This window comes from Rhinatrema bivittatum, chromosome 8 (genome assembly GCF_901001135.1).
Source record: "Rhinatrema bivittatum chromosome 8, aRhiBiv1.1, whole genome shotgun sequence".
NCBI classification, from domain to species: domain Eukaryota; kingdom Metazoa; phylum Chordata; class Amphibia; order Gymnophiona; family Rhinatrematidae; genus Rhinatrema; species Rhinatrema bivittatum.
Window position 1 is genome coordinate 235,254,457 of NC_042622.1, and position 24,404 is coordinate 235,278,860.

Consider the following 24,404-nt stretch of genomic DNA (forward strand, 5'->3'; position numbering starts at 1 on the left):
TGTGTTGTCCTGTTTCTTGCTTATCATCTGTTAACCTTTACCTTTGTCTATTGTGTTTATCTGTGTGTGAAAGAAGAATCTTAGTTTTTGTGCATTTGTCTGACTGTCCCTTTGTGTTGAGGAGTGAAGAGGACTGGTGAGGAGAGGAGTGGAAAGGGAGAGGATGGACCATGGAAGGCATTGGGAGAGAGAGGGCTGTGAGGAGAGGATAGGAGGGAGGCGGAGGGAAGGAATGGTAGGAGGAGAATGGACAGTAGGAGAAGAGATAGGGAGGAGGGAAGGGATAGCAAAAGGAGGGAGCGGGAGGGGTCTAAGCAGGTGAGTGTGGAGGGAGGTTGTGAGGGTAGGGCTAGAAAGAGAGGACAGAGGGAAGGGAAGTTGTCAGGGCAGGTGCAGGAGGGGGGGGGAAGGAAGGGAGGGCAGTGGGGAATGGGAGCGAGAGTCAGGAGGGTGACACCACCTCTCCAGAAGTGGAAGTGGCAACCCAATCCTCCGGCAGCCAGGCAGCAGTTCATCTGCCTCTGCGTGCCTACAAGTTTCACAAGTTTAAGTTTCACAAGTTTTTTTTCTTTTTTCACTTAAGCTTATTTAATTTAATTTTCGGATAAGTTAAATATCCAATATGTACAACATAATCTTCCTTGCTCGTTACTCATCTCTTTAATATGTACTTTCTTATGTTATCTAGTTAAACTGCTATCAGCGTTCATTGTAATTTCCTTTCACAGTTACATGTAAACCGACATGATGTGTCCTACGAATGCCGGTATATAAAAAGCTAACCCAAGGACTAGTACCAGACATCCTGAAACTAGCCACCCTCAAACCTCTCCTCAAAAAACCCAACTTGGACCCTACAGACCCAGCTAATTTTCGCCCCATAGCTAACCTTCCATTTGTAGCCAAACTTATGGAGAGGATAGTCAACAAACAGTTATCTGAATACCTAGAAGAGCATAAAATACTCACAACAGCCCAATTCGGATTCCGCAAATCCCTTAGTACGGAATCCCTCCTAACCTCTCTAACTGACAGAGTCCTCGTAGGTCTGGAGAAAAGACCCCATACCTCCTGATTCTCCTCGACCTATCAGCTGCGTTTGATACCGTAAAACACTCTATCCTGATCGACCGGCTCTCAGACATAGGCATCTCAGGATCAGCCCTGGAATGGTTCAGATCCTTCCTACACAATAGGACTTTCAAGGTCAGAATCAGCAACAAGGATTCCCTCTCGGTCAAATCCTCTTTCGGAGTTCCCCAAGGATCCTCTCTCTCCCCCACCCTCTTTAACATCTATCTTCTCCCCCTATGTCATCTACTCTCAAGTCTTAAGGTCACACACTTCATATACGCAGACGATGTTCAGATTCTGCTGCCAATCACTGACTCCATCTCCAGCACCATCAACTTCTGGAACAATTGTCTACAGTCCATAAACTCACTCCTATCTAGCCTTAACCTAGTACTTAATACGTCAAAAACAGAACTTTTGCTTATCACTCCAGATGAGAACCTTCAGCCTACCAACAACCTAACCTCACCACCAATGATCAATTCCACTCAAGTAAGAGACCTGGGGGTCACCTTAGACAAAAGGCTGAACCTCAAAGAATTTGTCAAGAACACAACGAAAGAATGCTATTATAAACTACATATTCTGAAAAAGCTGAAACCTCTCCTGCATTTTCAGGACTTCAGAACAGTCCTCCAAACAATACTATTTTCCAAGATCGATTACTGCAACTCTCTGCTTATAGACCTTCCAACCATAACCACAAAACCTCTACAAATGTTGCAGAACTCCGCCGCAAGGATTCTTACTAACACCAGCAGAAGTGAACACATAACACCCATACTAAAACACTTACACTGGCTCCCCATCAGATCCAGAATCATTTTCAAAGTGCTAACTATAACACGCAAGAACATCCATTCACAAACGTCGCTAGATCTAAGCCTTCCACTTCGCCTACACGAGTCTTCAAGACCAATCAGAAACAGATACTTAGGCACCTTACACGTACCTTCAGCCAAGTCCTCACTCAAGAAACGTGCATTCTCGACTGCCAACCCCCTTCATTGGAATGCCCTCCCCACGGACATTCGCCTCGAAACGTGTACTCGAACATTCAAAAAGAAACTCAAGACCTGGCTCTTTACAAAAGCCTACACTTAAAGGTCTAGCTCAGAACCACATCCCAGAATTTGAATCATTCTCGCTTTTATAATCATATCAAACAACTCCTAATTTTATCCTTGGTCTCACAATTCCAAATCATTAAATATTTGAGCATGCTACACCAATACCTCTTAATCCAGATGTAACCTCAGTTTTTGAAGTCTTCACTCCTATAGAAATAACCGCCAGTTCTTATTTACTTAACCCTATTCTGTAGACGTAAACTTTTCATGAAGACTGTAATCTGTAAACACCTGTATTTATTATAAGAATTTGTATTTACTATTTATATTTATTATTTAGCCATTAACATTGTTCTGTTACCACTTGGTACTATTTCTCTCCTTTACCTCAAACTCTAAGTTCCTACTAAGTTAGCCATGTTATTTATACCCAATTGTTGGATGTAATTGTATATTTGTTTAATTGTTCAGTCTGTTTGATGTAATTTTCTGTTCCTTGTTCTGTGTAATGTGTACACTGTGTTGCACAGGAGAACTTTATTCATGTTCTGTGTAATGTGTACACTGTGTTGCACAGGAGAACTTTATTCATTCATGTTCTGTGTAATGTGTACACTGTGTTGCACAGGAGAACTTTATTCATGCACAGCCTACAAAAAATTAGAGGGAACATTGACTATAAGAGTGCATTTTTAAAAAAAGGTTAATTCACGTGAGCAGATATTTGGAACATCACTGGGTAAATTTCTGGGCAAGCAGGTAATCTGAAGGATTCATTCTCACAATGACATGTTTGTAGGGGGCAAATAGGGGCAGGCTGAGCCGGTCCTGGTTTTACTCTCTGCTTGCAGTGGGGGGATAGGGCGGGCATTTAAAACCAGGACATGGAGCTTTAGGAGTGTAAACCGAAGTGGTATGCACAAGTGCATGAACTCCGGTATATAAAAGCCTTTAAATAAATAAATAAATACGTAAGTAAGTAAGTAAGTAAGTTCCACGTGGAGGATAACAAGCAACTCATCGCCGTGGCCCTGGAGAATTACAATATGCTCTTCGGCAACCGGGCTGCAAAGCTTTCCAGGGCTACCATGGGCCAGATATGGTGGACCTTCGCATAGGCCATATCCAGACAGAGCAGCATCAAGAGGACTGGAGAGCAGGTGGCCCACAGCTACAGGGACATCAAGGTGCAGTTGAACAATAAAGTGGCCAGCAGGAACAAATACATGTGCCAGACTAGAGGAGGAGCCCCATGCCCCATCATCCTCATGCCAATGGAGGAGCGGCTCATTCAGTGGCTGGGACTAGACATCTTTGAGGGCATGGAGAGGCCCTGGTCACTACGCAAGCCAGGGCCGGTAAGTCATATCACCTGTAAATGTGCCCTTTTTAGCATTCATACTTATATCTTCTTCTTTGATTCCACTGCTCTCACCCAGGAAGCCCCAGGTCCCAGCAGTGCAGCAGAAGGTCTCAGTGGCCCTTTTCTGATGGATGCCGAGACACTGTGGATGGAGGAAGAGGAGGAGGAGCAGAAGCAGCAGCTACTTGAACACCTTGTGTCGCCCATACCCCTTGATGCGAACCTCAACCTATTCAGATTCTTGGAAGATACTGCCCCGCCATGGGAAGAACATGCACAGTCACCAGCTGCCTCCAGCACTCCACATGTCCTGCGGGATCTTGTGGAGTGACGACACCCAACAAGCTCAGCCCATGAACCCAGTAATGCCAGCTTTGCAGCCACAGATACCACTTCAGCAACCTGCAACCCTACTACAAGCAGCACCACCAATAGTGGATCCAACTCTGCATGCCACACTTGACCATATCAAGAGGAGGCATGGGCTGCAGTTACACCATATATGGGCAGAGTTGGTCTGATTGAGGAGGGCTCAGGTACAGAACACCCATGCTGTAGAGCAGCGAACTGTGGCAATTACACAGGGCTATACCACACTGGCTACATCAATCAACAATTTGGCCACAGTGGTACTGCAAATCATTCAGCATCTGCCACAGCCTGCACCTGTGTCATCCCCATTCTCACAGGAGTCCACTCTGCAGAGCAGGCCCCAGCTAGCAGACTGGGCCAGGGGTGGGCCTCCAAAAGAAATGCCACACCGAGTCAGCAACAAGCCCTAGGGAGGAAAAAGGCCATGAAGCACACTGGTGCAAACCCTCAAAAACTGCACTAAAAGATGACATTTCCAACCAAGTCAGGCCTGTCCTGAGCCCTTTGCAGTCCCATTTGAGTTCCTGTGCTGGCTAGATGGAAAAAGACAGCTGGGTCCATACTATCTACAGAATTCATGTGCCAGCTAGATGGAAGAAGACTGCTGGCCCCGTCCTATCTACAAAGTTCCTGTGTCAGCTAGATGGAAGAAGACTGCTAGGTCTGTCCTGTGTACAGAGTTCCTGTGCCAGTTTGCTGATGTGGATTGTCTACTGTCAGCCAGTGTTGTTCTACTGCTTCCTTCTTATGTCCTCATCTATGCTCTGCCCATAGTCCTACCTCCTTGCTGCAGACTCCAGTCATGGTCCTGCTGATGTCTCATCTCATCCTGCTGCTGGTGTCTCATCTCATCATGCTGCTGGTGATTCATCTCATGTGTTGGTGTCTCCGCTCATCATGTCTCCATACTGCCTTTTCCATTCCTGGTCCTGCTGCCTGCTATGTCAACTTTTCTGCTGTGGCTCTTTACAGTCCCATCTGAGTGTACTCTTTCAACATGGACTGTCTGGGCCTTATCTCAAACTTTGCTGCCATGGCCCTCTGCAGTCCCATTTGAGTGCACTCTTAACATGGACTGTCTGGGCCTTATCTTGCCATCACTTTGTTGTGCTGGCATCAGCTATGACATTTCAGCTGTACTGTAGAAATTGGGTTGTCACTTCCACTTCCTAGGTTCTTTGCTGTAATAATCATTTTGCCTAAGGATAAGATCATTTTTATGTATATGTAGTGTTGCCATTTGTAACAAAGTATGTACATATATCCACCAAATGTGCTGGTTATTTCAGTTACAATGTCATGTGCTATTTAAAAACTTGCCTTGCAGAATGTGATTATCAAAGATGTTGAATTGCTTTGAATGCTGTGACTACAAATATTGTTTAATAAAGTGGTCACATATTTTGAAACTGTACTTTCTTGTTGCATCTTTTTATTGTGTGGTTTTGATCTTAAGGTTTCACTCAGTTAGAGGTCTGGGACCCTTATGACCTTGGATGCTATAGTGCCTCTGGCCATTCCAACTGGGCAAATTTCTCACATGCAAGACCATGCGGCCTAGGCCTTAAAAAAGAAAGCTAATTGTATGCTCCCAAGGAAAAGCAGCAAGAACAAAACATGAAACTCCTCACTGTGGAGCTTCAGAAGTGGCTCATGTTGCCTTCTCCAGAGAGCATACTCTTTGCTAACTATTTGGTACATGGACATGTATGTGAAATGGGGTTTATGTAGCTAGTGTTCACCTCCATATGCTGTTAAATGGAATAGATGTAGAAATGCTTGGCTAGAGGTGATGTAGCAATGTCTTTACTCTGTTGGTGACCAATAGATTGTATAGCTATGCTCATGTCTTAGCAAAGCTATAACAAACCATTGGCCTCTTCCATTGTGAAGATATATCACCTCTGACCAAACAATGGGCCTTCTCTCTGGGTCTAGCACCTAATGCTGTAATCACATAGCTCTTTAGTCAGAAACCTAATTGAAAAGTACATTAGCCACTTGGTGTTGTTCATCTATAATGAGCATCATTTTTCAGCTGCAGGTGCCAGGCCCAGAGGGTAGACAGTGAACATGTAACTCTTGTCTGGTCTTAGGTGAAATAACACAAATGACCCCACAAGAGAAAACATTAGGGCCCTTATATTTGTCTTCATTTCACCTAAAAGGCAGGAATTGCATTTACTTTTTTTTTTTTTATGTATGAGAGATTTAAATATATGTAATCTACTTGCAGCCTCCTAGTATACAGTGTCATCCCAGAAAGTAGCTTATATGTAAAGCTCATATAGCCTGCTGTGTGACAAGTGAGGAATCCTGGAAGTGTGGAGGATAGAAAATCCACCCTGCCTAAGAGCAGAAAGGGATGAGGCCTGCAGTTGCTTGTGACCAGGCAGATTTCCTTATACTCCCTATCACCCCTGCACTGCCTTTGGTTTTTGATATGTAGATCGCTAGTAGCAAAATCTCATCAATGTGTTGTTACTATCCCTTATTGGCGTATATTATTTATAAGGTCATTGAAACAAGGGTTTAAATATGATGCAGGAAAGAGTCACATGCTTTTAATGTGTTCCACAGCAGCAGAACACCATACACAATAGTAGCTGTGATGTGTGTACAGTTCTGCTACACTGGAACACACTAAAAGCTGTAGCTACACGTGTGCTAATCCCAGACTCTGTGCTTGCATTGCACGAGTGAAGCTAGGGCTATTTGGCATAGGAAGACAGCTAGGGGGAGCAATGTACGAGCCCCACCATCCATTTGCCAAGCAAAGGTGTTTTGTCATGGGCTGGCAAGTCATATCCAAACAGCAGCTTTCAGCTCTGCTTACCTACAGTTCACCAGTATGCATGATGTCCCAGTGCTTTTTACTTTGCCCTCTGGTACAGCCGTATCTGAACATGCAGAGTGTACATGTAGAATAAGGTATTCCTTAGTAGCCCTCCCTCAAGAGTGTACACTTTACTGTACATGGGCATTCCGTGTTGAAAAGCCATAGAATGCTTGTGGATTCTCTTGGGAAAGTCTAGTTACAAGGATAGGAGCAAAGTAGGTGTTTAGCTTTGGCCAACTACACAGAAGGTGTCCCACAGTGTTTGCAGGTGTACATCTTCACTGTAGGTGTCCTCCACCACATCTAGGTCATGTGGAGTATATACTATATTCTTGTGGGTCAAGTTAGGGCATAGGAAACTATCACACCTCCTTCATTCATATTGAGTAGTGTTGGCATCCTAGCCAAAGTCAAGATATGCATGTATAACTGTGTACATATATACAGACACTGGGCATGCAAATGTATACATAAGTTTTGGATATTAATGTCTGGATGTGTGTGTCTAGCTCTCTGCCACTCAGTGTGTACAAAACTGCTTGCTATCTGCCTCAATGGAAATGTGTATATGCTAATGGACTCCTTTGTACAGCTTCATAATCATCAAATGGGCTTTACAGGCAGTTTGTGGCTGTGTGGCTTCATTCTTAAAATGCCTCACAAACATATGTGTGCCTTTTGGGTGTATCATTAATACATGTCAGCCACTGACAATGCAGCTAAATGGCTTCACATTGGTGGAACAGACTCTTTGGCTATATCTTATTCTTGCATACAAGATGCCATTAAAACATACCCATGGGCCTACAAGCTGCAAGTAATCACGAAGAGAGCATATTTCACCCCATACCCTGATTGCCAGAGAGTGACACAGACACCCAGCCATACTTACAGTGAGACCCACACAATGACAGTCACTGAGAGAAAAACACACCCAACAACCAGATCCTCATAAGCCACAAAACCCACAGGCAGACATGCACAGTGATTAGCACATATCACACATACAGGAGGTGCAGAGATGTGCTGTTAACCCAAGGCAGAGGTGAACCCTCATATTATGACCCAATACTTAACTGCTGATGCAGCCAGCAGTTTCATCCTTATAAAAACAAAAAAAGACTCTAATATAAGTTCTCCGTAACGCCCTAACATGAGAACTCTATGCTCATGAGGCCATTACATTTCACATAGTAACGCACTGAGCAAGGGTGGAAACAAGGTCAACTGGGATGCCATAACATAGAGAAAGATTATGAAATACACAGCAGACAAGCACTATCTCTGCTATTCTGGCTGGGACATTCATTAAAGCTCTCCCCGTTTTGTCCAGACAGAGAAATCTACTTATTAGAACTGCAAAGGTGCGTTCAATGACAAGTGGGTAGGAGGCTTTTTTTTTTTAACTCCTTATTTATAGGTTTTTTTGAAAGGCATACAAATAACTGAACAGTTTACATAGAAATTTACAATAAAACCATGTGCATAAAATTATAGTGCAATTAGCATATACTCATACAACAAAGGACATCCTGCTGCTCAAACAGGTCACAGTCATAGCAAAACATTACATGCACAGTAGCAATAACCAATACAAAAAATGAGAAAGAGGGAAGGCATAAAGTTAGCGACAGCATCTAGCTCTTCAAGGAACTATAATAATCACGATAACCCCCCCCCCTCAAAGGGTTTGATACTTAGACATATCTAAGACGTTTGATGTCAGCTATGTTATGAATCTGTGCGTGCCAGTAATCTAGGCTAGAATTGTGCTTCCAAAATGTGGCAATAGTCATTCGGGCAGCCAGTAACAGCTGACCAACCAGACACCTGAATTTACAAGGTACCAGGGACCCTTCCCATCTGCCCAGCAGCCCCGTGAGTGGTGCAAGATAAATTGGAAAACCCAGGATGTCAGCAATAATCTGAGAGAACCCTCCTTCCAGAACTGTCGCACTCCAACACACAACTACCCTCCTCACCACATTCTCGCCAGCACCTGCTAGAAAAGCAGGGTAGGTTCTGTATAAAAGATACACCATCAACTCAACTAGCTTAAAACATAAAGAACTTTTATGTGCAGCAGTCCAGATACGTTTCCGCACCCTGGCATCCAACTCCATGCCAAGATGCATCGGAATCTCCCCCAAAAAATTTTCCAATCCATTTAAAGGCCTTTGTGGAGCCAGAAGATCCACCAGAGCAGATAAAGCACTCCGAAGTTATATAAGGCATGAGTATGCTCTGGAAGGTCAAATTCTTCACAAAGGGAGGCAAATGTACAAAAAACCTCCTCCTCCCAAAGCTGAGCTAAAGCAAAAAGACCCCAATCTATCCATTCTTTAAATGCCAGTGAAAAGGTATAGCCAGAGATACAAGAATTGATATAGATGGGAGCAAGGGGAAAAATAACTTCTCCCTCCAAACCCAAAAACGACAGCACTTGCTGCCATATCTGAAGACTGTGGGCTAAAATCAGGTGCCTTCTTGTTACACACCTTCTGATCGGAGACTTAGGAGAGCAAAAAGGTAGCATGGTGAGATCAGCTATATCAGTTTGTAAATGCTCAAGCTGTGCCCAGGGCATGTCCTGATATACAAACCACAAGTTAACCGGGAAGCCCGATAATAAAGTTTAAGATTGGGAAGAGCCATCCTTCTCTGCGTTTTGGGAAGCCATAATTGACTGAGTCATATTTGGGCTGGTTTATAGTACCAGATAAACCTAGACATACATGTGTGAAGCTCACCAAACACATGACATGGAATATTAATTGGGACATGCTGAAACAGATATAACAACTTGGGGAGCATCGACATCTTTAATAAGTTGATCCTACCTGCCCAAGAAAGTGGTAAGTCTGCCCAGCCTTGCAGGTCCTGCTTTATTTTGAATATGAGACTGTCAAAAGTTTTTGAAAAGAGATCCCAGAAATCCCTTGGAACATATACCCCAAGATACTTAATCCCGTCACTAGTGATCTTAAACCCGGATAAATACCAAGAGGGCAGAGTACATACTTATCAAAATTGACCTTATAGCCTAAAAAGGCACTAAAATTGGCTAGCTCCTCAAGCAACGCTGGGCCAGAAACTCTTGGCGAGGTTAAATAGATCAATAAGTCATCTGCATAAAGAGAGTCAGTGTGCTGACGTTTACCATCCTTAAACCCGGTAATGTCAGGGTTCTGTGTAATAGATTCAGCCAACGGTTCGATAACAAGATCAAACAAGAGAGGAGATAACGTACAGCCCCGACGTGTGCCGTGGCCAATGTGAAAAAACGAAGAAAGAAAGCCATAAATAAGAAGACGTGCCCTCGGCTTCTCATACATAGCTTGGATCCAGGCAATAAATTGGTCGGGAAATCCAGCATTACAAAGTACTGCTAACAGAAAGGGCCACAATACCTGGTCGAATGCCTTTTCTGTGTCTAATGAAGCAATAAGACCAGGAGACCCACACCACTTAGACATGTGAACAATATTGAAAAGTTATCTGGTGTTAGAAACAGACATACGACCCTTCACAAACCCCATTTGATCTTCTCATACCAGGAAGGGAATAATTGAGTCAAATGCAACTGGAGAATTTTTGCAAGTATCTTTAAGTCTGAATTCAGTAATGAAATCGGCCAGTATGAACTACATTGAGTAGGATCCCGCCCCTTTTTAGGAATCAAAAATATGGAAGTGCCCCCAAGAGGCAGTAGTATGCTGGGCATTATTATAAAGTGGGAGCAAAAAGGATACCACCTCACCCACGTCTTTCTTTAAAAATTCCATTTGAAAGCTGTCAGGTGTGGGACACTTCCCACCTGGCAATGCACGAACCTCCTCTTGTATTTCAAGCGAAGAGGTCGGGGCCAATAAACCTTCCCCTTTGCCTCTCCGACAGAGTGGACAAGTTCAGTTGGGCAAGAAAGGCCTGAATTTTATCCAGACTAGCAGGTTCCAGGACTGAGTCTAAGTCAGAGGAAAAGGAGAGGAAAAGGGCTTCCATGTCATCAGGATCAGCCGTGATGGATCCGTCTGGCTTCTTGAGGGAAAGTATATGCGATTTCCCTATCTTTCTTTTAACAGCCCATGCAAAAAAGGCACCAGGTCTGTCTCCATGCTCATAAAATTTAAGAAGGGTATATTTAAGCACTTTTACCACCTTATGAACCTCCATCATGCGCAACTCCCTGAGGCAAGATTCCAGTTTCTTGTAGGCTTGTTAGAGCAATCTTTTTTATGTTGGGTCTCTAAAACCTTAATTTTGTTCAAAAGGAAGTCCATTTGTTTCTTATGCTCCTTGCGGAGATAACTAGCATAACTTATAACCTTCCTCCTAAAAAAGGCTTTCAAAAGTTTCGCACCTCAGAATTGGAGAATAATCAGCTTCAGAATTATGGGAACTGAGCTCCGCGACCGGGTCCCGCAGCAGACCGGCAAAGTTCCTATCGCCAAACAATAAAGTGTTTAGCTTCCACGAAAAAATTGTAGGCTTATGGAATGCTGGTTGAAAAAGAAGTTCAACAGGACTATGATTGTTGTGCTCCTGGAGGAGAATGTGGACCCTTTGCCCAAGGAGGAGTTGGAGCTACCTGTGAGGGTAAACCCCCACAGGTCCCTACCTTTGGGAGGTGAGGCTGAACTGATGCAGGGGCCGGCTGGAGCTACGCCAATACCAGCCCCATTCCCCGCAGATTGAGCCCTTGGGTGTGTGGGGCCGACTGGTCTTAGGTAGACCCCTGGACGACAGTGGAATCACAGCTGGAGAAAGTGATGATAGTCAGCCCAAGGTCGGATGCCAGAGAGTCGCCGATAGCCTGTCCGGGGCTGAGAGCCAAAGAGTCGCCGATAACCAGTCCAGAGTCTGAAGTCAGAAGAGTCACCGATAGCCAGTCCGAGGTCAGAAGCCAGAAGAATCACCGAAGCCAGTCCGAGGTCAGAAGCCAGAAGATCCGTCCGAGGGAAACGAAGCAGGAACAGGACTCGGAGGGCAGGAACAGGACTCGGAGGGCAGGAACAGGACTCGGAGGATAGGAACAGAAACCAGGAAACCAACAGGAGCACAGAAGACAGACCTCACTGAAGCGAAGAAGACTCGTTGCCAAGTCGAGGAACAGGAAGAGGAGGCTCCCATAAATAGTACCTGGCTCCTGACGTCATCTAAGAAGCTGGGCAGCGTCAAGGTAGCCTGTCCCTTTAAGGACAGCTCTGGAGGCATGGCCAACCATCTAAGGAGCATCCTGCCCGACGTGGGCTGCAGCAACGGAGGCTTATGGCCTGGTGCCGCGAAGAGGAGGGTTGGGAATCTACCTGGCCACCATGGAGGGCTGCGCCGATCCAGCAGCAGGACCCATGGGTGTGGAGGAGCCCCTTGCCAACATCTTGGATGGGGACTTTCTCGCTCAGTTCCACCGGACTCATCCTTCCAAACCAAAACCCCCGTGGACGTGGAGGAGGCCCGAGGCTTGCAGCGGAAGTGACTCCCCGCAGCAGTGCGGCTGCCGACGCCTGGGCCGGAGATAAGAGGGGCCAACCGCGGTCGCCCGCGGCGTCTAACAGTACCCCCCCTCTTTAGGGCGCCTCCCCGGGGGTTTTGGTTTGGAAGGATGAGTCCGGTGGAACTGAGCGAGAAAGTCCCCGTCCAAGATGTTGGCAAGGGGCTCCCAAGTATTTTCTTCAGGTCTGAACCCTTCCCAGGCTAGCAAGTATTCCCACTTTCTCCTGCGTTTCCTGACATCAAGTACTTCTCGGACCTGATAGGTGGAGTCCTCGGAGGAGAGAGCCTGTGGTTCAGGTGGCATTCTGGACGGCCATGTCAACACCAGAGGTTTTAAGAGTGACACATGAAAGGTGTGGATTTTGAGGGATAGAGGAAGTTGAAGTTGATAGGCTACCGCACCTATGTGGTGGAGTATCGGGAATGGACCGATGAAACAAGGTGCAAGTCGCATAGATGGTAGCTTCAAGTGGATAAACCGCATACTTAGCCTTACCTTCTGGCCAGGTCTAAGTGGTTGGCTTGGTCTCCGATGACAGTCTGAAAATCTTTTGTCTGCTTGATTAGCTTTGAACAAGGCTTGCTGAGTGAAGGTCCAAAGGTGGTGTAATTCTTCAGCGGACAGCTGTGCTGCCGGTGAAGGGATGGCAGGCAGAGGTGGAAGAGGTTGCTTGGCATAGACCTCTTGGAAGGGTGAAGATCCTGTGGCGGTGGAAGGATGAGAATTGAGGGCAAATTCAGCCCAAGGGAGCAGATCCGTCCAGTCGTCCTGTTTGCTGTTAACATAGGTGCGTAGAAATTGTTTGAGAGTCCGATTAGTTCTCTCTGCCAGTCCATTGGTTTATGGATGATATGCTGAAGTGTATTCCAGGGTGACGTCAAACTTTTGACAGAGTGATTTCCAGAATTTGGCGGTAAACTGGGGTCCCCGATTGGATAGGATGACTTTAGGTAGGCTGTGCAATCTGAAGACATGAAGTACGAATAGCTGAGCTAGCTGAGAAGTAGAAGGTAAGCCAGGTAAAGGCACAAAATGGGCCATTTTAGAGAACCGGTCGACGATGACCCAGATGGTGGTGTTGCCTTTGGATGGGGTAAATCAACAATAAAATCTGAGATGTGCGTCCAAGGTTCGTTGGGGACAGATAGAGGCTGAAGCAGACCCCGCGGCAACCCTTGGGTATTCTTGTGATGAGCACACATGTGGCAAGATTCAACGTAGGATCGAGCATCCTTGGGCATCCCAGGCCACCAGTAATACCAATGGAGGGTGGCCAGAGTCCGGTGTTGTCCAGCATGTCCCAAGCTGTGGGAGTCATGAGCCCAGGTCAGGACCTGATTTCGGAGGTGAGGCAGTACGAAAATCTTCCCTGGTGGAACGGGCGAGTGGCAGCCAGCAGTACCCGGGACGGATCAATGATGAAGCTGGGAGGTTCTGGTGTGTCCGTGGTGTTGACAGCTCAGGAAAGCACGTCCGCTTTCACATTCTTGGTGGCTGGGCGATATCGCAAATCTGGCAAAGAATAGGGCCCAACGGGCCTGTTGCGGATTGAGACGTTGTGCCCGATGCAGATATTCTACATTTTTATGATCGGTATAGACCATAATTTGGCATTGTGCTCCCTCTAGCCATGGGCGCCATTCTTTGAAGGCGATTTTGATGGCGAGGAGCTCCTTGTCGCCAATGGCATAATTACGTTCTGCTGCAGAGAACTGGCGGGAAAGAAAGGAACAAGGGTGTAGAGTATGATTGGCAGAGTATTGACTGAGAACAGCTCCAACTACTTCGGTGGAGACATCTTCAACAATAAACGGGCATCGTGGATCCGGGTGGCGGATGCAGGGTTCGAGGAGAAATGCTTTCTTGAGGCGAAGAAAGGTGGATATCGCATCAGGCGGCCAGTGTTTGGGGTCAGCACCTTTACGGGTCAGAGCAGTCCGTGGTGCCACAATAGAAGCATAGTTGGAGATAAAGGAACAGTAATAATTCGTGAAGCCCAGAAATCGCTGTAGGGGTTTTAGTCCAGAAGGTTGAGGCCAGTCTTGAATGGCTTTCAGTTTGTGTGGATCCATGCGGAACCCTTGACTGGATACGATATACCCCAAGAATGGAAGAGCTTCTTGTTCAAAGGCATATTTTTCAAGTTTGGCATAGAGCCTATTTTCTCTAAGACGCTGTAGCACTTGAGACGTCTTGGCGGTGAGCAGAGAGAGAGAAAATTAGGATATCGTTGAGGTAGATGACGACATATTGATATAATAAGTCCCGGAAGACTTCATTCATTAACGGGCGGATTTTAAAAGCCCTGCTCGTGTAAATCCGCCCGGATTTACGCGAGCAGGGCCTTGCGCGCCGGCGCGCCTATTTTCCATAGGCCTGCCGGCGCACGCAGAGCCCCGGGACTCGCGTAAGTCCCGGGGTTTTTCGAGGGGGGTGTGTCGGGGGCGGGGCCGATCGGCGCGGCGTTTCGGGGGCGGGACGTGGTGTTTCGGGGGCGGGCCCGGGGGCGTGGTTTCGGCCCGGGGCAGTCCGGGGGCATGGCCACGCCCTCCGGAACCGCCCCCGGGTTGCGTCTCGGCGCGCTAGCGGCCCGCTGGCGCGCGGGGATTTACTTCTCCCTCCGGGAGGCGTAAATCCCCCGACAAAGGTAGGGGGGGTTTTAGATAGGGCCGGGGGGGTGGGTTAGATAGAGGAAGGGAGGGGAAGGTGAGGGGAGGGCGAAAGCGAGTTCCCTCCGAGGCCGCTCCGATTTCGGAGCGGCCTTGGAGGGAACGGAGGCAGGCTGCGCGGCTTGGCGCGCGCCGGCTGCACAAAATTGGCAGCCTTGCGCGCGCCGATCCTGGATTTTAGCAGATACGCGCGGCTACGCGCGTATCTGCTAAAATCCAGCGTACTTTTGTTGGCGCCTGGTGCGCCAACAAAAGTACGCAAAGGCGCACTTTTTTAAAATCTACCCCTAAGTTCTGGAAGATGGCTGGGGCGTACAAAGGCCAAAGGGCATAACTAAATACTCATAGTGCCTGTCCCTGGTATTAAAGGCCGTCTTCCATTCGTCACCCTCCTTAATACGAATTAAATTGTAGGCTCCCCTAAGGTTCAATTTGGTGAAGACTCGCGCTCCCTGGAGACAATCAAAAAGCTCCGAGATCAAGGGGAGCGGGGAGCGATTCTTAAGGGTTATGGCATTCAACCTCCGGTAGTCAATGCAGGGATTTTATTTATATTTATTTATTTATTTAAAAGGTTTTATATACTGCTATTTAGCAAATACCATCATAACGGTTCACAAATATTTAACATAATATAATAAATAGCAAACAACATAAAAAGTCTAAAACCTCAAACTTACATTCTTTACAAAGTAAAAAATTACAATTTAAATCAATATATCCTCATTCATCTGCGCATTCATATCATTAATTAATAGCCTCAATACAACTACTGCATGCTAATTTCATGCTGTTACTGAGAAATTTGTTCTCTTTCAGTTTAACAATGCCAACCAATTGTTTGTGATGCCTTATTTATTTATTTATTTAGGTTTTTTTTTATATACCGGTCTTCTTGCATTAGATGCAAATCAAATTGGTTTACATTGAACAATTAAACTTGCTTGAAAGCATTACATGTAACAGAGAACATCTAACATAAAAACCTGTAGGAACAATAATAAAAACATGAGTTTGAAGTATTCATCTTAAACAGATGCCTTGCAGAAAACCAATGAAGAATTAAAAGTTAAAAATTAAATAAAAGATGGATGTATCGAGAGAAATATTCCGGTTCAAATGTATTTGTGCCAAACACAAGTTTTTATCTTTTTCTTGAATTGGCTCATGTTAACTTCTAGTCTTAGGGAGCCGGAGGTTGAGGAGCGAGGAGACCCCAGACCTTGTTGCCGCTTCTAGTGCCTGAAACAACCGAGGTCCCGGAACAGCTGGCCGGCCTGGAGACGGAGTGAGGCGGCCACACGCGACTGACTACGAGGCCAGGAAGTGACGTCAGCACAGGGCGCCTGCTGCTATAAAGACAGCAGCAGACGGAGAAATACCTGGGAGCCGGAGGTTGAGGAGCGAGGAGACCCCAGACCTTGTTGCCGCTTCTAGTGCCTGAAACAACCGAGGTCCCGGAACAGCTGGCCGGCCTGGAGACGGAGTGAGGCAGCCACACGCGACTGAGTACAAGGCCAGGAAGTGACGTCAGCACAGGACGCCTGCTGCTATAAAGACAGCAGCAGACGGAGAAATACCTGGGAGTCGGAGGTTGAGGAGCGAGGAGACCCCAGACCTTGTTGCCGCTTCTAGTGCCTGAAACAACCGAGGTCCCGGAACAGCTGGCCGGCCTGGAGACGGAGTGAGGCGGCCACACGCGACTGACTACGAGGCCAGGAAGTGACGTCAGCACAGGGCGCCTGCTGCTATAAAGACAGCAGCGGATGGCGCGTAGCTGCCGTCGGCGCGCTGCCTAAGCCGCGCGCTCCGTAAGGGGCGCGCGGCTTGGACCGGCTTAGGCCGGCGAAGGCTGGGAGGCTGCCTAGGACTCTTCGCCATGGACCTGGGAAGTTTCCTCTATTCCAAAGCCATAAATGTTTGGAGTGACAGAAAGTGAGTACATATCAATTTTGCTGTAATATTATTTGTGCTGAGACGATGCCGCATACTAAAAGGAAAGGCAAAGTGAGGCAGGATGCCTCGACCCCAGCCAAACCGAGCCTAGTACAAACAACAATAACTGATATATACTCACATACAGAAAAAAAGCCCCCAGAGTTTCCCATTACAGTGGAGGATATAGGGCATATATCTCCACTGTCGGGAGAAGTCAGCCTAAGTCCTGGGGAGCCAATAACACCAGCACCACCAATGGGCCTTGCAACTATCAGCGGACTAGGTTCACCCATAATACGGATGGCGTCTAGTGGGTTGAATCCGTTTGAGGAAGCAGAAGATAGGGTGGTGAGGCCAAAGGAGACGGGAAAGGTTTTCTCCCCGTCCCAATTGGTGGAGCAGAAAAGAGATAATCCTGAGAGTCAGCGGAAGGAAACTGGAGGGAATATCCCGACCCCTTCACCTGGACATGTTACAGGACAGGATTCTCTTGGTCATTTGGAAGGTTTTTCTATGTTTAGTGCAAATGCTGGAAGTCCAAAAAATGTATCACTGGAAATGTTATGGTCAGCTATACTGTTATTACAGAAAAATATAGTGTCTTTAAATATCAATATAAAAGATATGCAGACCACTTTGTTAAGTATTAATCCTTTGGTAACGAGCAATGAAGTGTCTCTTGTAAAGGTTAAGGAAGAATTAAATTCAGTTAGAGAAGTACAATTATCGATTGTAAAAGGAGAAAATACACTATTAAGGAAAGTAGAAAATTTGGAAAATACAGCCCGATATAACAACTTAAGATTTGTGAACTTTCCCAAGTGTAAGATGATCTCCCCAAGGGAGCAACTTAAGAATTATTTTAGAGAAATATTAGCATTAACACCTGAAAGTTTCCCTTTAATTACAAATTTATATTTTTTGAAAGAGAGAAATCAAGGTTTAAATATAGATGTACCTCAACAAGATGATACTTTGAACGTCACAGAGTTACTGGAAACCTCATGTACTGCCCAGATTGAAAGAAGGGGGACATTATTGGTAAGGAAAAATTTTTAAAAATGTTTATGCAAAATAGAACCTCTTCATACCTGGGTCAGAAGATATGGGTGTTCCCAGATGTGGCGATAGAAACACAGGCTAGGAGAAAAAAGTTTATAACTCTAGCCAACATTGCTAGAACATTTGGTATCCGGATATATATTAGGTTTCCCAGCAAATGCATAATGTATATAAATGATCAGAAATACATTTATTATGACCCAAATGATCTCGAGAAATTTCTGGAGCAGCATAGGAACCAGGGTAGGGGAGTGGGGACTCCAGAAAATAGCTCAGTTGGTAATGCAATGAATGAATAATCTGTATATTTCTGTCAATATAGATAGAATTGATTTGTTTATTAATTGGAATTGCTCAAAGGCTCCCTTATTGTTTAGTAATATGGAATCAGGAAGAGAAGGAATAATAATTTTGATGTACATTGGAGAATGTTGGATGTTGTGATTTATAAAAATTCCTGAACCTGTAAAAATTTCAATGTAAATTGAAATACAAATATGAATGGAGTTGTATTATAACTAAAAATTCATAAATAAAGAATTAAAAAAAAACAAAAATTTCTAGTCTTAGATCTGTTGGTAAATTATTCCAGATTATTGGCCCTGCAATGACAACGCTCTCTCTCTTACTGATGTTAGCTTTGCAGATAACAATGATTGAATCGACAAGAGTGCTTTATTCGCAGATCTTAAATTTCTCTGTGGTATGTGCAACCTTATAACTGATGGAGCGTACCGTCCTTTTTGCCCACGAAGAAGAACCCAGCACCTGCTGAGGAGGTTGTTTTGAGGATCAATCCTCGGTCCAAGTTTTCCTGGATATATAAAGTGAGATGGCCTGGGTCTCGGAGGGCGAGAGAGGATAGGTGTGCCCCAGGGAGGCTCGGTACCCAGTAGCAGTTTAATCACGCAGTCAAAGGGCCGATGAGGCGGCAGTGTCTCGGCTTCTTTCTTGGAAAAAACGTCTGTGTAGGAAGCGTATTGCGGTGGTAGGCCGTGAGGAAGAGCGGTTGCAGTCAGGCAGTGTAACAGAGAGACTGTATCAAGGCAGGAGTTTTGATAGGCCGGTCCCCAGCGGACCAACTGTAGAGTCTTCCAGTCGAACTGGGGGCAGTGCGCTTAGAGCCAGGGGAATCCCAGCATGATGGGATGTATAGATCGATCAAGGACATGGAAGGTGAGATATTCCATATGAAGCAACCCAGTGCAGACCCGGACGGGTGCAGTAACGTGGATGACCCGGTCTGGAAGGGATTCGCCCCGAATGGATGAGAGGACCAACGGAACCTGGGTGTGGAGAAGTGGAATCCTGAGGTGCTCCGCCAACTTCTTCATGATAAAGTTGCCCCCGGCTCCCAAGTCCACCAGGGCTAGAGTTTGGAAGTCACAGTCTCCTGTAGTTAGCATGACCGGTAGAGTCAGTGGAGGTGCAGGTGATGCTAGGCCCAGGAAGAGTCCTCCTTCAGATCCTAGGCCCAAGAGTTACCCGGACGCACCAGACATAATGCCAGGACATGCCCAGCACAACCACAGTAGAGACAGAGATCACCTTGCAGGCGTCTAAGTCATTCCTGAGGGGAGAGTTTGCATCGGCCCAGTTGCATGGGTTCCTCTGTTGAGGATCCTGTGGAGCTGGGTACAACCTTTGGGGACGGCGAGCGCCGAGGTCGTCTAAAGGCACTGGAAGTTTTTCTAGAGAACTGAACCTCCTGGGAACGTTCTTGAAGGCATCTGTCGATGCGCCCGGTCAAGTCAATAAGGGAGTTCAGGGACCCTGGTAAGTCGCGGGCTGCAAGTTCGTCCTTAATTCTAGGGTTGAGTCTTTCCAGGAAGATGGTCCTTAGGCAGGCTTTGTCCCAGGAAAGTTCCAAGGACAATGTGTGAAACTCAATTACATAATCGGCGAGAGTCCGGGATCCTTGGCACAGGTGTAAGAGAGTTGCTCCGGAGGCCGCTTGTTGAGTGGGGTCGTCAAAGACGATACAGAAAAGAGCCAAGAACTCACCCAAGTTACATAAAACAGGGTCGTCGTACTCCCACAAGGGAGACACCCAGGCTAGGGCCTTTCCATCGAGGAGAGACAAGATGTAGGTTGTCTTCGTAACATCGTCTGGGAAGAGGGCTGATTGCAAATGGAAGTGCATGTTGCACTGGTTAATAAAGCTCGTACAGGAGCGGGGGTCTCCAGTGAAGCATAGAGGAGTGGGTAGAGGAATCACCGCATGGGTACCGGATGTCGACGGTGCGGCAATAGGCACTGGTGGCAAGGCAGGATTCATAGGGCCGACGGAGTCCAAACGTCGGTTCAGGCTTTCTACTGCTGAGGCGAGGGAATCCAGGGTCTTCTGTTGCTCTAGGATCCTTTGTGCCATACCAGGAATGGCTTGAAGAGCTGAAGTCTTTGCCGGGTCCATGGACTTGGCAATCAATGTACGGTCCCAATAAGATAAAGAGAGTCCCAGGTGTCCCCAGATCAAAAAGAAAATAATACGCCACTGGGAAGCGCACCGAAAGCAATTTGTAACAGAGTCAGGAATCGGCTGTGGCTGCGCTCCAGCAAACACACGGCAGCGACAACAGTGAAAAAAGACTATCAAAATTAGTGATAGCACCCCATGCTGAGAAAAAATAAAAATAGAAATAGTACTAGGAAATAATGTCCAAGCCAACCACCAAAAACAACGGTGAAAGGCCTACCTAGTACTTTCCAGTCATCCAGAGACTTCCTCTATAGCCCCTCTAACTCAATGGCCATTCCCGCCATTAAAGTCTGAGCCTCGCGAGTTGGAGAAAGCGGCTCTCTCAGGGGCTTCACGCTGAACACGCTGGAGAAGCTTTTCAGCCCCTGCCCCAGGCTGGCACCACGAAGTGTGATTGTTTACCGTTACCCTCGGCTTAGCTGGATGGATCCCGGCATAACGGATACTAAGACGCTGCAGTTCCCGCTTAACAGTGCCATACGCCTGTCGCTGTTTTTGCACATCCAGCGAGAAGTCTTGAAGAATCACAACTTTATTGGGGAGGAGGCATTTGAACTTCTCTTCCCTTCTCTGTTCTTGTTGTTGAGCATCCTGAGGCATCCGATATCCCACTGCTAGCACACTTCTACCTAACATCCTGGCTTTAGGAAGACAGGGCAGGAAACAAAAGGTGTTTTTATTGGCTCACCAGGGCTGTGTAGGTGTGTCAAAAAGAAGGCCTCATTTTATTGCACGCGATAATTGCCGCCATCCCGCGATAATGGCCACTATGGCCCGATAAAACCTTTTTCCCCCCCCGCCACAAATAAAGAAGGTGTTGTTACTTCCCACGTTAAATCCAGCATTAGCATGCAATATTTTACCGAGAAATGCGGTAGGAGTCCCTCGTTTGTATAATTTTCTTGATTTTGCATACTCATTAACATATTTAAATACTAATGCACGTTGCGATAAGCATCACGCGTTAGTAGCACTTTATCGCATGATAGACCCCATTTAACGAGTGTTTGAGCTCTAACATGGCTTGATGGATGACCCAGTTAGCCGGTTAGAACCTATCCAGCTTAGTTCCGATGTACCGTATTTTCCGGCATATAAGACGACTGGGCGTATAAGACGACCCCCCCTTTTTTATACATATTTTTAAGAAAAAAAATAATTTTACACTCAAACAGGAGCAACCCTATCTATGAAAAGGCAACACTACAAATATTAAATCAGGCCCTAAAAACCAATACACCTCTTATTAGGAAAACAGAACTAGCAAGCAGCTATAGATCCCCACACAGAAATAATTGTAAAACTATACTAATAAGCAGAATAAATGTTTCAAAACAGCTATGAACAGAATAACATCCAACAATTAAAAACTCATAAAAACTATTAAACATTCTCCAAACACCAATAAAATATTTCAAAATAGCAGACACATCACATAATATTAAATATTTAAAATGGCAGTCAATCAAGAAAAATAAACTTAAAAAGCCACCTTTCCTTACCCCCTCCAGCAGCTCTCCTACTCCTCTTCCATGCAGGCCGTAGCACACACCAGAAGCAGCAGTAGTGGCTAAGCTCTATACTCATGGTCCTCTTCCTTAGGGCCCATGTCTCTCTCACACACACACCATACCAGTCATGCCCCCATGACCAGTTTCTGTCTCTCACACACCAATCATTTCCCAAACAGTCTTTGACACACTCACCAGACACCTTCCTGAACAGTTTCTCTCATGCCATACACACACACAGGCTTCCCACTCCCGTGTTCTGCTTACCGTACATACCCAGGCTTCTCACTCTCATAATCACTTTCTCTGTCTCACACACACACACACACACACACACACCAGTCTCTCTCTCATTTCCATGCTCACTCTCCACGTGCACAGGCTTCTCATTCCCTGAATCACATTCTTTCTCTCACATTCACACACCAGTCTCTTTCTCTCACACACACAGTCACCTTATCAACCAGTCTCTCTCTCATGCATGCACACACACACAGCCCTCCCACTTCCATGCTCTCTCTCACATAATCAGGCTTCTTACTCCCATGCTTTCTCACATACCCAGATTTCTCACTTCCATGCTTTTTCTCTCTCTCTCTCTCACACTCACATATACATCAGTCATCTCTCTGAGCAGTCACTTTCATTGTCTCTCACATATACACACACATGAGCTCTCTGACCAGTTTCTCTCAATCACAGACATGCTCTCAATCAAATACATTCTCTCACTTACACATAGGCTGGCTGGCTGGCTGGCTGCTTCTCTCTCTCTCACTCACTTCCTGTCCCCTCCCCCGCCCCCCCCCCCCCCCCCCGAGCACAAATGGTAGCTGCAGCAGCCTCTTTCTCCAGCCCCCGCAGGCCAAGAAAGAAGAATCCCATCGGCCGCGGGAGGCTCCTGCTGCTGTCTCCTTTCCGTATTATCAGCTGCTTCAATTGCTCGGGGGCCGATGCTGCAGCGGCCGCTGCTACTTTATCACGTGGCACGGCCTTTCTTCTTCCTGCGCACCGCGTATCACTTCCTGTTCCGGGTCCGGGGGGGGGGGGGGGGCGGGAATGCAGGCGCGGGAAGAAGAAAAGGCCAGCCACGGATGCCACAGCTTTTTTTTTTTTTTTGCACCGCTGCCGTTCCCGCTGGGCTTGAACGTGCTGATAGCCCAGCGGCAACGACAGCAGGGAAGGAAGAGCAGCGGGAGAGACCGGGAGCGACCGGGAGCACGCGACACACAGTTGAGAAGAGCTGCCCTATAAGACGATACCCGGCGTATAAGTCGACCCCTGACTTTCGAGAAGATTTTCAGGGGTTAAAAAGTCATTTTATACGCCGGAAAATACGGTATATTCAGCGGAATGGCTATGCCATTGAATGTACATGGATAACTGAGTGCTTACCCACATAAGTCTTACCGGCTAAGTTTAGACCTGCTCTACGGCAAGTCTAGCTTAGCTGTGCAACTTATGCGGCTAAGTCCGAATACTGGACGTTAGCCGCATAAGTTGTACGGCTAACTTGCTCTGCTCCAATCTGCCCATTACATGCCTACGTCGTATGTGGCTAACACTTTAGCCATATAAGCGGGACTTATACGGCTAAGCAGCGGCCGCTGCGTGTGGGCACATATTTAGCAGCGGCTACTTAGCCGCATAAGACCCGCTTATCCGGCTAAATAGTGCTGAACGTGCTTTGAATATTGACCTCGAGATGCTTATAATGCATGCATACAATGCCTCTCCTATGCTACCTTGTTTTCTAAAATGTACACTTCTTTTCCAGTTTAAACTGCATTTCCCTCGTACTTTCTTCCTACACCTAATTCTTGTTTTTTGTTTTTTTTCTCCTAGGTTCTTCCCAAGAGATTTCTTGAATAAGACCCTCCCAGAAGATACAGATGCCACATCTAGAAAAGGGGGAATTATCCTCTTTGGATAATTCTTACATTCATCCAATCAAAGGTTCCCTTTTCTGTAGGGCCAATGCAGCTGCCAGAATCCGGCACCAGATAATACCAGCAAGAGCACCGAGATCCTTGCAACACTCCCTGCTTTATTCACTGCAGGACCCCTCAGACACGTTCTCTCCCCAGCCGAGCTGCTGACGGCTAGGAGTGCAGTAAGGAACACCTGCCCAGGCTCTGCATTTCGTCCTTCTTGGGCGGTAACTGCCAGATCCAGTACAGAAATCCCCCAGTGGGCATCCATTCCCCGCAAAGCCCCTTTTAAACCCACTCCTCTTCCCCCCTCCCATCTGCTCCTGAGGGAGGGCTTTGAAATTCCTAAAAGGAAACATATGCTTGTTTTACTGTTTGCCTTCCCATGAAAAACAAAAAGGACTTACCCATGATATTGCTTTAATTCCTGGAGTACTTGCTGGACTATTAATCTGTGAAAGAATAATTAAAAAAAAACAATTCTAATGTCATTGACCATTGGCCCTTTAGATAGGTATGGTAATACAGTGTGGGAGACTGGCGGACAGGCCGCTTCCCCCTCCCCCTCCCCCACTGCTTGGTGAAAACACCTGAACGCTGTT

General features: G+C 46.4%; 1 protein-coding gene across 1 annotated transcript in view; it reads right to left on the minus strand.

Annotated features, from left to right (window-relative positions):
• The window catches only part of ARHGEF18 (Rho/Rac guanine nucleotide exchange factor 18), a 352,051-nt gene that overhangs the window by 192,902 nt on the left and 134,745 nt on the right, over positions 1-24,404 (minus strand). Inside the window, exon 7 of the mRNA XM_029614138.1 lies at positions 24,210-24,254. Coding sequence (XP_029469998.1) covers positions 24,210-24,254 — 45 coding nt within the window. The remainder of the gene's footprint in view (positions 1-24,209; positions 24,255-24,404) is intronic.